The sequence below is a fragment of the Stenella coeruleoalba genome (assembly GCF_951394435.1).
Source record: "Stenella coeruleoalba genome assembly, chromosome: 6".
Taxonomy (NCBI): Eukaryota; Metazoa; Chordata; class Mammalia; order Artiodactyla; family Delphinidae; genus Stenella; species Stenella coeruleoalba.
The window spans coordinates 94,986,589-95,000,373 of record NC_137151.1 but is presented as its reverse complement, the minus strand read 5'-3'; the positions used below and the strand labels follow the sequence as shown (position 1 = coordinate 95,000,373).

The following is a 13,785-nucleotide window of genomic DNA, read 5'->3' as shown; positions in this document are numbered from 1 at the left end:
GGATGATAAATGCAACCCACAGTAATTTTAGTACTTCTGACTGTATTAACTTCCTTCTGATATTGTCATTTAATTGTTCAGAGTTTTCTTTTCACATATAATTCTTTGCTTTAAGTAATAGCTCCCAAACTTTCCAGTATCAAAGCTAAATTAAATTAAAAATGTCTGAATTCACAAACCTAGAAGAGCTTACACAAAGAATGGTATGCTGCTTTCTAGCATACACCAATACAGAGATAAAAGGCAAGGGCAATAAGGCCAGACCAAGCTGCAGCGGTTTGGGTGGAGAACACAGACAATAAAAGAGGAAATTAAGTAAATTACTTTTTCTCTCTTCTCCCTCAGACTACCCCCAACTCTGTCCCTTTACCTTTTGCTACCACTATTCTTTCCTACATCTGTACTACTCCTATGAAATATGACCACTAGAATGGAAAACTAGGATGACAAAAGTATTTCACTTAGTGCTATGTATTTCCACACACCAGCTGCAAAGAAAAGAACAGGTTCTCACTCAAACTTGTTCTGAATACATTAAATGAATATAAATGCTCAGGCATTTTAAGCCATTGATATTAGTCATATTATTTATTTATTTGATGCTCCCTCAACTTTTATAAGTTAGAAACCCAAACAACCAGGGTTCTTAGAAACTTTTAAATTAAAATAATAGGTTAAGACTCTAAATGAGAGCTAAAATGTCTGGGTCCCAATGCTCAGGCATTTTAAGCAATTGATATTAGTCACCTATTTACCATAACAAGCAAAAAGTCTATTATGACAAGTTAGCAGAAGTACATTTTATATATTCCAAATTAACTGCCCCTAAATGATGCTTTTCACTACCCAAACAGGACACTTTCTCTACTTGGAATTTAGTGATTAAAAGACAATTTGCCTATATAAGAAGCAGTAGAGTGCAGCAGTTTAGAGCATGAGCTGCCTGTGTCTATATTCCCCCTCTATCACTTATTAGCTATGTTGCCATGGGCAAGTTTCTTAATTTTTCTGTGCCTAAAACTCCTCATCTGTAAATGGGGATAATACATAAGAGAATCTACCTTCTTATTATTATTGAGTTAATATATGTACAACACAAAGAATAGTTCCAGGTGGTTTAAATTATCTATACGTTAAAAAAAAAAACCTATAGACTCATCTACTGTAAGACAGAATAAAGGCTTTTCTAAGGTAACACAAAACCCAGACGTCAAAAAGGAAAAGATAAACAATTCTAATTGCATAAAATCATTTTTTTATATTAATATCACCTTCAAACCAATAAGAAAAAGAAACAAATCACAGGGCTTCCCTGGTGGTTCAGTGGTTGAGAGTCCGCGTGCCGATGCAGGGGACACAGGTTCGTGCCCCGGTCCGGGAAGATCCCACATACCGCGGAGCGGCTAGGCCCGCGAGCCATGGCCACTGAGCCTGCGCGTCCGGAGCCTGTGCTCCGCAACGGGAGAGACCACAACAGTGAGAGGCCCGCGTACCGCAAAAAAAAAAAAAAAAGAAGAAACAAATCATTAGGAAAATTAATCTGATACCTGAACAGGTAATTGAGAGAAATGCAAGTGGCCAGTAAGCATACAAAAAGAAGCTTGGCTTCACTAATAATTAAAGCACTGCAAACTGAAACAAAATACAATGCTTTTGCTTTGGCAAAAATTGAAAACATTGATATTATACAATATTTGGAAAAGGTATAAGAAAATGGAAATTCTGATATACTACTGGTGGAAATGAAAACTAGTACCATCTTTTGTGGGGAAATTTGAAAATTCATATCAAAATTTTAAAATGTGCAAACTTTCAACAAATGATTTTACTTCCAGAACTATCCTGCATGAATAATCACAAAAATCTGTGTATTACATAGTACGTAATGATTCTACCTTGTCTAAAAAAACAAACTCTAGTTATACCCAGATGTTTATTTATCGTACATACAAAAAGAAAGTATGAAAGATTAAACACCAAACTACTAACAATGGTTACATCTAGGGAATGGGATTATAGAAAAAGTAAAGAGGGAATGGGTCTTTTTATTTTCTGTACTTCATTATCACCTAAAATTTTTTTTAATGATTCTGTGTTACAACTTTAGGATTCTAAAAAAACAAAGATTCTTGTAAAGAAATAAAGTCTAGAAGCAAAAACAAGTCTTAAAATACAAAGCAAAGTCAATACAAGTTTATCTTACTACTTCCTACAGTCACTATTGGTGCTGTTTCCCAAATTCCTTTTGCAGATACTTGGAAAGATCACATTTCCTAGAGGCTGGGAGAGACCATGAGACTAAATAGTGAGTCTTCTACTTATACTACTTATTAGTAGTAGAAGTAGAAGTAGAAGCAGCCTATTAGCCGCTTAGTGTACAAATCTGACTTAGTACAAATCCAAGAGTACTGTCTTGCTCTTAAAAGGACTTAGCAAGAATCAGTAAAACTGAATTTCTCGGGCTTCCCTCGTGGCACAGTGGTTGAGAGTCTGCCTGCCGATGCAGGGGACATGGGTTCGTGGCCCGGTCCGGGAAGATCCCACATGCCGCGGAGCGGCTAGGCCCATGAGCCATGGCCGCTGAGCCTGCGGGTCTGGAGCCTGTGCTCCACAACGGGAGAGGCCACACACAGCAGTGAGAGTCCTGTGAACCGCAAAAACAAAACAAAACAAAACAATTTCTCATAAACCTAAGTAAATGGACAAAATAATGATTCCTAGAGAAGTGCTAGATAAATGGAAAAAGTTGGTGATAAAGGCTAAAGTGAATTTAGTTTAACATTCTTGATAACATTTCATCAAGCTAACACACTGGTTTAGCAAAAGGAAAAAATAAATATCCCAGAAAAGTTATCTCCCACAAAAAAAACTCTGTTTCCATAAGTAACATGAATAAATTCATTTTCTGACATTATTTGACTGTTCTTAATCTTGCCTTTCTTGTCACCATGATATGGCCCTTTGGGTAGTAACTAAATATAAAAAGTTACTCTTCACACTAGACTGGCCCCTAGGGGTTCTAATCACTAACAACAGATGGAAACACAAAATTTATCCTCCACTAAGTATGTCATCATCTCTCTTCTGATCTAACTGGTGTTCCTTTCCAAAACTTAAGCTTTGAATCTTCTATGAAAATTTTTACTATCCACCAACATTTGAATGCTATACTCCAAACCAAAACTGAAAATAATCTGCTGTCATTTATAGCAAAATAAGAAATCATAACTAAGAAGTAGTTCAGTCTAGGCAATTATTCCTGAACGATTAAAATGCCAGATTTTCAGATGCTTGAAGTATTCCAAGTATTTTATACGTGCAGGCTAACACTATATATATTACATTAATGCTTTGCTTTGAAGGTATAATGGACTTCATTTACTCATCTGTAAAATAAGGAAAAAATAATAGTAGTGATCAGTCTATTTAGAGGATAATGAGATAACACAGTAAATACGTAAGGCATTTAGTGGATATAGTAAAGGCTTAAGAAATATTCATGTCTCCTCCCTTACTCCCCCAATACAGATTTACTCACTAACTGTAGCCACTATCAAATTATATAAAGTATCTTAAATCTAACCTCTTTTAAAATATTTGATTTTCTGAATTTTTACTTCTTTGTAAAGTTAAAAGCAAATAAAAGTTGAACAAGACAGAGGTCAGCAGATACAGCCATAAGTAGTAGGGGCCAGATTGTGTAGGATATTTTAAATGATTTGTGACTGAGTGAGTTTCTGAGATTCTGATTGTGATTCTGAGTGACATGGAGAGGCATCAGAGAGTTTTAAACAGAAAAAAGTGATGATCTGACTTAAGTCTGAGAAGGGTGACTAAGGATACTATACTGAAAAGTTAATGTAATAAAGCAAAAGTGTTAGAGAAAACAAAAGTTACTGAAAAGCTACAAGTGAGAGAAGATGGCTTTTAGATTAACATGGTAGCAGTGGAGGTGGTAAGTAGTCAGACTAGATATATTTTGAAGGTACAGTCAAGAATTTTTTCTATCAGACTGGATGTGAGTGTGGAAAAAAAAATGAAGAGACAGGATATATTCAATTTTGGGCCTCAACAACTAGAATGACAGAACTGCCATTTGCTGAGTTGGGTAAGACTACAGGAGGAACAGGCCTACAGAAGAAGCTCAGGAGTTCAGTTTTGGATACGCCAAGTTTGAGGTGACTATCAGACATCTAAGTAGAGATGCAGAATACTCACTCAGCTGGCTACACGCAACTTTATTTCAAGGAAAGAAGTTTAGGATGGAAATAAATTTGAAACTTTTCAGCCTCTAGATGTTATTTTTAAAGCCATGAAACTGGATGAGATCACCAAAGGAGTAAGTGTAGACAGAGAAAAGGACCAAGGACTGAGTCCTGGGACAACAAACCATTTAAAGGTGAGGGACATAAGGAAGAACTATCAAAGGAGATAGAGAGGCAGAAGGAAAACCAAGAGTGTGGTATCTTAGAACACAAATGAAGCAAGTGTTTCAAGGAGGAAAAAAAAATGATCAAACTGAGTCATGCTGCTGATAGATCAAGATGAGAATACAGAAATAAACCAAAACACAAGAAGGACATATGCACAAAATATTCAATATGGTACTCTTTATCAAGAGAAGAAAACCAAGACAAGCTAAACATCTCCTAACAGGAATCAAGTAAATACTAACAAATACACTCAATGGAATATTACACAGTTACTGTTTGTGACATATTATTCCATGCTTAAAAGTTTGAAATGTAGAGACTTCCCTGGTGGTCCAATGGTTAAGACTCCATACTCCCAATGCAGGGGGCACGGATTCGATCCCTGGTTGGGGAACTAAGACCCCACATGCCACATGGCATGGCCCAAAAAACAGTCTGAAATATAATTAATAAATTATACAATCACACCAACACAAAAATATACACAACTTTATTTAAAAGTTAGAAGTAAATACACCAAAATAAAATACAGTGTTGGAGTTATGGGATTAACAGTATTTTCTCTTTACTTTTCAAAGAAAAACAAAAATACAAAAACAAAGCTTTCCCTAAAAGGTTGGCCTAGAGTGTCTATTACAATTATATAGCTTGGTTCATAGACTATTCTTGTCTACAAAGGCAAAGACTGAAGAAAGATCAATAATGTTGGGAAAAGTCAACTATTTCCTCATTTAAATGAAAGAACTAGGGGTTTGGATTATTGGATACATACACATATATACATATATGCAAATGACACACTATGTCCTTTGTTCAGTCATGTTTTGCTCTAAATCACGCTATTTTGCACTTAAATTGCTGGGACAGAATGAAGGTATATTATTAAGTATATTTTTGACACTGAAATTTTAAAGGGAACACTGTCTTGAAAGATAAACGAGAAGACCTTCTGGCGTTAACAAACTGAAATTTCTCATTGCCATCTGCATCTAGCCTTCCAGATACAGATGAGGAATTGCCAGAAAGAGATATGTGTGCATACGATCCTTCTATTCCCCCAAACATCCAGCTCCATCTAAAACTATTATGGCCAATACCTCTGGCACAATACTTTATCATGTTCCATAATTCTTCCATCAAGTCCACAGTCAACACTTTTTTTTTTTCACAGTCAACACTTTTAAGGTGAGAATGATTACACTAATTTTGTATTATAGCTTGATAATATGTGTAATGAAGTTTAAGTGTTACTTAATATGCTCAAGGCAAGGTTGATGGACAGTGTTGGACACTGGGACTCTAGGTATGTATGTAAACTTTTACATTAGCTCTTCTGGTAATAATTCCCCTAACATCTTATTGCTATGTAACTTGACATATCATACAGACTCTTAAAGGCACGCCATAGTAGAAAACTTGTACCTTACATCTACCAGTTCCTTACAAAGAATTTCTTTAAAGAGAATTTATTTGAGGGGACTTCCCTGGTGGCGCAGTGGTTAAGATCCGCCTGCCAATGCAGAGGACACGGGTTTGAACCCTGGTCCAGGAAGATCCCACATGCCGTGGAGCAACTAAGCCCGTGCACCACAACTACTGAGCCTGTGCTCTAGAACCTGCGAGCCACAACTACTGAGCCCACATGCCACAACTACTGAAGCCCATGCATCTAGAGCCTGTGCTTCGCAACAAAGAGAAGCCACCGCAATGAGAAGCCTGCACACTGCAACGAAGAGTAGCCCCCCCCCCCAGCTCGCCGCAGCTAGAGAGAAAACCCACACGCAGCAACAAAGACCCAACGCAGCCAAAAATAAATAAATAAATTTATTTTTTAAAAAAAGAATGAAATAACACCACTTGCAGCAACTTGGATAGACCTAGAGGTTATCATACTAACTGAAGTAAGTCAGAAAGAGAAAGACAAATATATGATAACACTTACACGTGGAATATGAAATAGGATGCAAATGAACTTTGTTACAAAACAGAAACAGACTCATAGAAAACTTATGGTTACCAAAGAGGAAAGGCAGTGGGGGAGGGATAAATTAGGAGTTTGGGATTAGCAGACACAAATTACTATATATAAAATAGATAAACAACAAGGTCCTACTGTATAGCACAGGAACTATATTCAATATTCTGTAATAAACCATAATGGAAAAGAATATGAAAAAGAATGCATATATGTATAACTGAATCACTTTGCTGTACGACAAAAACTAACACAACATTGTAAATTAACTATACTTCAGTTAAAAAAAAAAGTGATATGGCCAGTTATAAAATTAACTGATTTATACTGACTTTACTCTGTACCTTTTATAGTTAGAATTTACCCACCAGAGACCAATATTCAACTTCTTCTCCTTCACTGTTAAAGAAAGTTGGCCTTTAATGAAGGAAAGCTAGAATAAACATCTCTCCCCACATTTCACACACACACTAATACCAATACCACCACTACAGCAACCCACATGTCACGATAGCTTTTGTAGACAATCTGTGTGTTCCTGAAGAGATGTATGTAAAACTGAAATCCAGTCAAGTGAATTATTTCAAATGCAGAAAGAATCAACTGACATTGACTAGGTAGAATCAGCTGACATGGGTGACAACTGAGCCATGGACACATGTGAGCCAGCCAAGGAGAAAAACGTTTATGACATGATGCAGGACGCTGAATTCCTTCAGTGTCCTGGAGAAGCTTCCAGGTAGGGATCCCAATGAGACCATTCGAAATACCATGGGCTCCCTGGCCTCCCAGGCCAAGAAGGATGCCAAGAAGGACAAGAAGGATGAACACAAGAACTAAGACTGGAGGGAAAAGAGTAGCTAAGTCTGCTCATTGGGCAGCACATGGTGGGGCAGGATATAGGATTAGATATGTTATCTGTAACCACTACAATCTAAATAAAAAGCTTGGCAACCTTTTTTTTTCAAAAAAAAATTTTTTTAAACAGAAACTGACCTTTAAATTAAGTATTACATTATATTGTATCCTTTTATTAAAATTAAGAATTCATGGGACTTCCCTGGTGGTCCAGTGGGTAAGACTCCCTGCTCCCAATGCAAGGGGCCCAGGTTCGATGCCTGGTCTGGGAACTAGATCCCGCATGCCACAGTGAAGATCTCACGTGCTGCAACTAAGACCCAGCGCAGCCTAAATAAATAAATAAATATTAAAAAAAAAAAAAAAGAACAAGTTCAGCTTCATGCCCCTGTTCCAGACCATAAAAAAAAAGAAAAAAAAGAAATCATTTATAAACCAAACAAGCACATATTTTTTATAAATTCTAATTTTTGCATACTAACTGTTCTTAGAATTAAGGAATCCAAGAACTAAATAGAGTAAGTGGGAAAGAGGGACTCAAAAGATATAGAGGATTATCCACGACCCCATAGAGAGATGTGATATCAGTCTTCCAGTATTATTTTCCCGTTCAGCTGTACCATTTGCACATGTCTAGTTATATCACTGCATCTATATAACCCAAATTCACACAATCCCTCTCTAGCCACCTTGCACTTAATGAAACTGCTCTAGCCACTCCAATATTAGGCAAAGTCTTACACATTTAGAACCATGACATTTGCGCGACCAGTGCTGTACCAAGATCCTGTCAAGGGTCCTTGCTTCTTTTCAAAGGCTAATCTGGTGAAGACACTAACTCTCTCATGTTCCCAATTAGAGTGAGAAGTTGTTGTCATCATTAATGTGATAGGTAAGGGAACAGACTGTAATTCTAGCGCCACAATTTACTGACTGTGTGGTGAGTTATCTAAACTCTCTATACTTCACTCACTCTATAAAAGGAGCATAACTGAACCTGGAGTAAAGAACTGTCATGAGAATCAAATGAGAAAATACATGTAAAGCTATTAGGACAGTTGCTGGCGCAGAGCAAGCACTCAATAAATACTATTATTATTATTGTTACAGCTCTGAAATCCAATTTCACAAATTTTGGCACCTGGTGCTATGTAACAGTAAAGAAAAAGATGGCTAAAATCACTTTTAAACAGTGATTACTTTAATCCATCCCTTTTAAGGGCCATTATTCTAATATTTTATTTACCAAATAGATATCAAGTTTATTTTTAAGTCAATTGTTCTTTCTCTTATTTTATCAGTTCTGATCACAAAATGATAAGCCTGTCAACAATAAATGAGAATCTATGTTCTAAAAAGGTCAAGAATAACAAAGAACACTAACAAGTCTAATTCTGAGATTTCTCCTCTTAGAATGACTGCTTGAACTTAACGCCTTTTACTCTCTTCATATACAGGGACCACATGGCTTACTACTAGAGAACTTAGATAGCTAAAAGAATATAAAGAACTCCAGAGAAAAATCATTCACTTTTACCCCAAAATGAATTGTGATGATTAAGAATATTAAAATATCAGTGTCAAAATACATTCAATTCAGAAGTTCAAATTATGTTAACACAACTATCACAAACATAATAGACATTAATCAACAATATCTAAAGCACAAAAGAAAGTTCAAAAACTGTTTCAGTATCTTCCCAATGCAGACTTTTTAAATGGAAATAAACACTGTCCGTGTCTAACATTGCAATGAAAAATTTACTGAAAGTGAATATTACACTTATGAAGAAAAAATAACTGGAAAGGTGTTATGTTGCCCTTTATTCATTTTTCGATGTATAATCTATTTGGCCATCCTAAACGAAATTTAAGAATTATATGTATGATTCACTCCCCAAAATTTCTAAAAGCAAATCACCAAAAGACTGCTTGAAAAGCAACTGCAAATGAAACGAGGTTTTTCCTAAGGTGTCTGAGAACTAAAATCAAAATATTCTAAGGAAAGGATGACTACCATTTCCCTTTAAGCTTCAGTAAAATGTCAAAAGAACTTTCAGGACTCAAATCTCCTAGAAGTCTGATGTGAGGTCAAAGTTGTCTCAATGACAGGAAAGTCAATAGATGCCAGATGACTAAGTGAAAAGCTACCAAAAATACTTCTAAGCCCAGCAGTAATTCCAAAAGCATATAAAATACGACTGTCCAGATTGAAAAGATGAAAATATTATTACTAACATACTTCGGAACAAAATAATACTAACGATAATAACAATTAACAATATTATACAGCATACTAAGCATCTCACAGTTCTGCCTTCCTCAACATTTATTTATTCAATTCATTCGGGAACATTTTGGAATAATGAAAGTAATATGGATTCTCAAAGAGTGATCTACATCTAAAAATAAGGTTCAAGTATACGTTCTACAGTTGATGTTCTTTTTACTGTAAGCCAAATCCGCTTCTTTATATTAGAAAAAAAATCTACAGGTCTGTTTCCAAAGATCTCATAATAGACAGTGTTCACTGGTGATTAAAATGTTATTTTTAATCCTTGCATTACCTCACAGCTAAAAATGTTAAGATACCACACCCAATGTGTCTCCCCCCCAACCCCGGCGCGGGTGGGATGAAGTGGTGGGGAATACGAGGTGCGGGGATTCGAAACTACACGTCAACGTGAAAGGTTAGTTCCCTGGAAGGACTGGGAAAGGCGCGCAGGTACCGGGCGATCGGCGGCCGCGTTGCGACAGGCGAGCGCAGGCCTCGGCCTCTGCAGGCTCCCTCCCCCGCCAACCACAGAAGTGGCCCGGACGCGCCACCCTGGGCTACTCACCGGCCGCAGCGCTGACCAGCAGGACGGTCCACAGCAGCGAGGGCACCCGCCGGGGCCGCCGCAGCGACGAAGTCATCCCTGGGCCAGCCAAGAAGCAGGAGAGCAGAGAAAAGAAATACGGAAAGTGAACGAGGGCGGAGAAACGCGGCCGGGAGGCTAGTCCTCGCTCTCGTCGGTCTTATCCGGCCCGTATTACAATGCAGTTTGAAAGGACAAATGGCAGATGAGAGGACCGAGCTGCAGAGCTTTCATTCCGCTGCCGAAATTTCCTTCATTTCTCTCCCTTGCGGCTGCGGGTGTTCATTCGCCCAGGACAGGGTGCCTCGGCCCCCCAAAGTGAAGGCATGTCTGTGGGGAGAAGCACGGAGACAAGAAGAAAGCCCCGCAGTTATTTCCCTCGTAGTTTCACGATATCAAAAAAATATCCAGGTCTGGTAGAAAACATATCCAGGGTGCCGAGGGGTGGGGAGCGGGGATTCGAAGGGCGCCGAGGATCAGCACAAGTTCCCGACTGCCGGGAAGGGCGAAACCGGGCGGGGGGCGGCGGCGACCGGCGGCCCGAGGCGCATCGCCTGTGCTCCGGCAGGGCAAGATTCCTTTTAAGTTTCGCTTCGGTGCTTCCCTTACTCCAATTTCGAGCAAAGCAAATCCTCTTCCTCAACTGGATCGAAAAAGGTGCTGGCCTCCATGGACAAACCCACGGCCTTCACGCCTTCGCGGAACAATCCTACGAGGGTCCGGCAGGTCCCGGCGGGAGGGCTGAGGGGCGGTGGGAAGCGGGGGAGGGGAGGGGTCCTCAGGCTGGGCCCCGAGCTCCCCGAGACAGCGGGCGGAGGGGAGGTGCCGGGAGGCTGCCCCTTCTAGCCCTCCCGGGTGCGCTCCTCTCTCTCGTTTTTATTGCTGCCGCTCCATCTTGCCTGAGGTAAATTCCACTGTGAAAGCCTTGTCTTCTCCCGTCAATGGCTCCTCTGAGCGAATCACAACCCCCCCCTCCCGAGGAAGCCGCCGCCGCCGCCGCCGCCGCCGCCGCCACCGCCGCCTCCTAGCTTTCCCGCAGCTCTAGGCTCCGGGCGGAGCTCGGGCGTCGCGGGCCGAGGGTGGGGGGCGGCGGGAGGGCGGATGTAGGTGGCTGGGGAGGGGGTGGGCAGCAAGGCGGCAGACACCCCGCGCCCCTCCGGGAAGCACTTCCAGCGGCTCCGGGCAGACCAGACACAAAGGGGGGAGTCGCCGCAGCTGCCAGTCTGCGGCGCTCCCGGTCACCGGAGTCGCCCCGCCTCCGCCTCCTCCTCAGTCTCCGGCTCTTCCCGGCCCAGTCTGTCTCGGGCCCGTGGTGCAGCGCGGGCGTCGGCCGCAGCGGCGGCGGCGGCGGCGGCGGCGGCTGCAGCGGCGCGACGAAGCCGCACTGCGCCTGCGCGCTCGCGGCCCCGCCCGGCCCCGCCCCTCACTCCAGGGCTAACTGAGGCGGACTCCGCGGCCCTAGCGCAGCCGCTGAGGGCAGAGCACGGCGGGGCCGGCAGCCCGCAATGGACAGCACTGGCCTTTCTTCTTCACACCCACACACACCTACCAGACGTCCACGCTTGGGATTTGCGTGCTTAAGAGAGGGCGGCCGCATGTATTGTCCAGCCTTTGGCAAACTCTTCCGAGCTCTGTGATTTAGCCTCTGACTCCTCTGGGACTCGAGTAAAGCCTCGAAGGACAGAACAACCCCCTTTGTTTCTTGGGGCCCGCGCCTGCCTGTCCGTAGCCCAAAGAATTGGGAAGGACCCACCTTTCGCAGAACCGGAGACCTTGGCCTCCTTGGGCTACCCTCACTGACTCAAACAAAAGCCGGAATTTGGAAAGACCACCCCCCTATATTGATATTTTTGCGCTAATCGGTGTCCTGCTTCCCTCAAGCACCCATTACCGTAACCCTCCTTAGCTAAAGGAGTACTGAACATTTGAAAGGATGCAAAGCCAGAAAGAACTCATTCTTTTACAATTGTATTCGCTGTCCCGCTGCCTGTGCATATCTGTCTATGCAGCGCTGTTTCCACTTCGAGGGTGGGCCTTTATTCACAAAGGCTGGGGGCCTTAGGGGCTTTTTAGGGCATTTGAAAGGAAATTTGCGGTGAGGAGTCGCCGCGTCAAGGTAAAGAGTGGGGTTGGGTCTACGCATCCGAGGAAAAGAGCAGGTCTTGCTGGTACAGAAGCTTCCTTTGAATCTGGAGAGGATCTGTTTAGTAGGGGTTTTTTTGAATTGCAAAACCCCAAGCAACCACGATTGGGGAAGGGAATCCTTCCCACCTCCCCCACCCCCGCCCTGAAGCTCTTACACACTCCTGAGGGATCTGGTCGACTTGGGTGGGATTTTGCTGGGGGAAGAGGGAGAAGGTGACGTGCTTGGCGCCATGATCATCGGAAGTCTGGGTTTAATTCTTAGCTGCGAGGTGGAAAATCTGCGTGGGAGGGCGATCTTAGAGGTGAAGTCTAGCCTTCCCTTCTCCTTCTAAGCAGAAGGGTTATTCTGAAGACTGGTTTCGCTGGTCTTTCATTGTGGCTAAGGGCAGTTCAAAGATACCTTCAAATATACAGTCCTGAAGTCATACTCTTTGCTTGCTTATTCAAGTCCCCTTTTATCTCTTTATCTGAACTTGATGTAAATAAATCTTCACATTCCTTACACTAGTTGCTGTTATCATACTAAATATCTTATAGGGGTTGTGGTAATACCAGCTCAGAATTCTCAGACTCTTTTTAGTGGAAATATTTTTATACTGTTTACCCTTCAGGCAGAGAGAAGTTTTTCTTTGTAGTAAAATCCCTTAAAAAGAAAAAAAAAAAGCATATACTTTGATTCACTAGCTTTATTACTATATATATGTATATATATATTTTAATTTAATTTTATTTTTTTGCCCAAAAGGCCCAAAATAAGGAACTGGTATTGTTTTACCATTTGACTTTCAAGAAATAAGAGCTAGCACTCAGAGCAATAGGATTTAAGTATGTTAGAGGTGTAGAAAGTTTATTAATTGGTAGTATACTGTTTTTCTTTCTCAAATTAAGTACTTGATTACTCATTTTTTATTTGCATAAAAATTTTCCTAAGAAGTACCCTTAGACATATAAATGTATAAGTTATATAGAAAAGAAGAAAGGGTCCTAGGAAATTCATATGAAAAAAATTATGCCACCAACTTAGTATGAATAATTAGTAGACAACTAGATATACAACCCTCTTCCCTCTTCTGTTGTTCCTTGTGTCAACTTAAAAAAATGCACAACGTGAGAGTTGCCAGTTAAGTTTTATTTGGGGCAAAATGAGAACTGCAGCCCGGGAGATAGCATCCCAGATAGCTCTGAGAAACTGCTCCAAAGAGGCAGGGAGAAAGGTCAGTATATATGTGATTTTGGTGAAGGGGGCATACATGTAATCAAGCCCATATTTTTTTTTTAAGCCCATATTTTTTTTACAGAAGGTTTCTGCTATTCACAAGGAGCAGTCGTCACCATGAAGGATTTTAGTGTTTTTCTAGATATGACTAGATATAAGAATTGGGCTCATAAAATCGTCTCCTGAAAATAACAATCTGAAGACCCATTCTGCCAGTTTTTCCCAGAGCACAGAGAACCTCATTTCTGCTCTCCACCCTGAACTCCTTTCAGGGGGTGTTGAAAATCAGCAGCTGCAGAA

At 40.9% G+C, this 13,785-nt stretch overlaps 1 protein-coding gene across 1 annotated transcript in view; it reads right to left on the bottom strand.

The window, feature by feature from the left end:
• BMPR2 (bone morphogenetic protein receptor type 2) overlaps positions 1–11,584 on the bottom strand; it is a 201,486-nt gene extending 189,902 nt beyond the window's left edge. Inside the window, exon 1 of the mRNA XM_079925207.1 lies at positions 10,107–11,584. Within this exon, the coding sequence (XP_079781333.1) occupies positions 10,107–10,182 (76 nt within the window). The 5' untranslated portion in view covers positions 10,183–11,584. The remainder of the gene's footprint in view (positions 1–10,106) is intronic.
• Between the last annotated feature and the right edge of the window lie 2,201 nt (positions 11,585–13,785).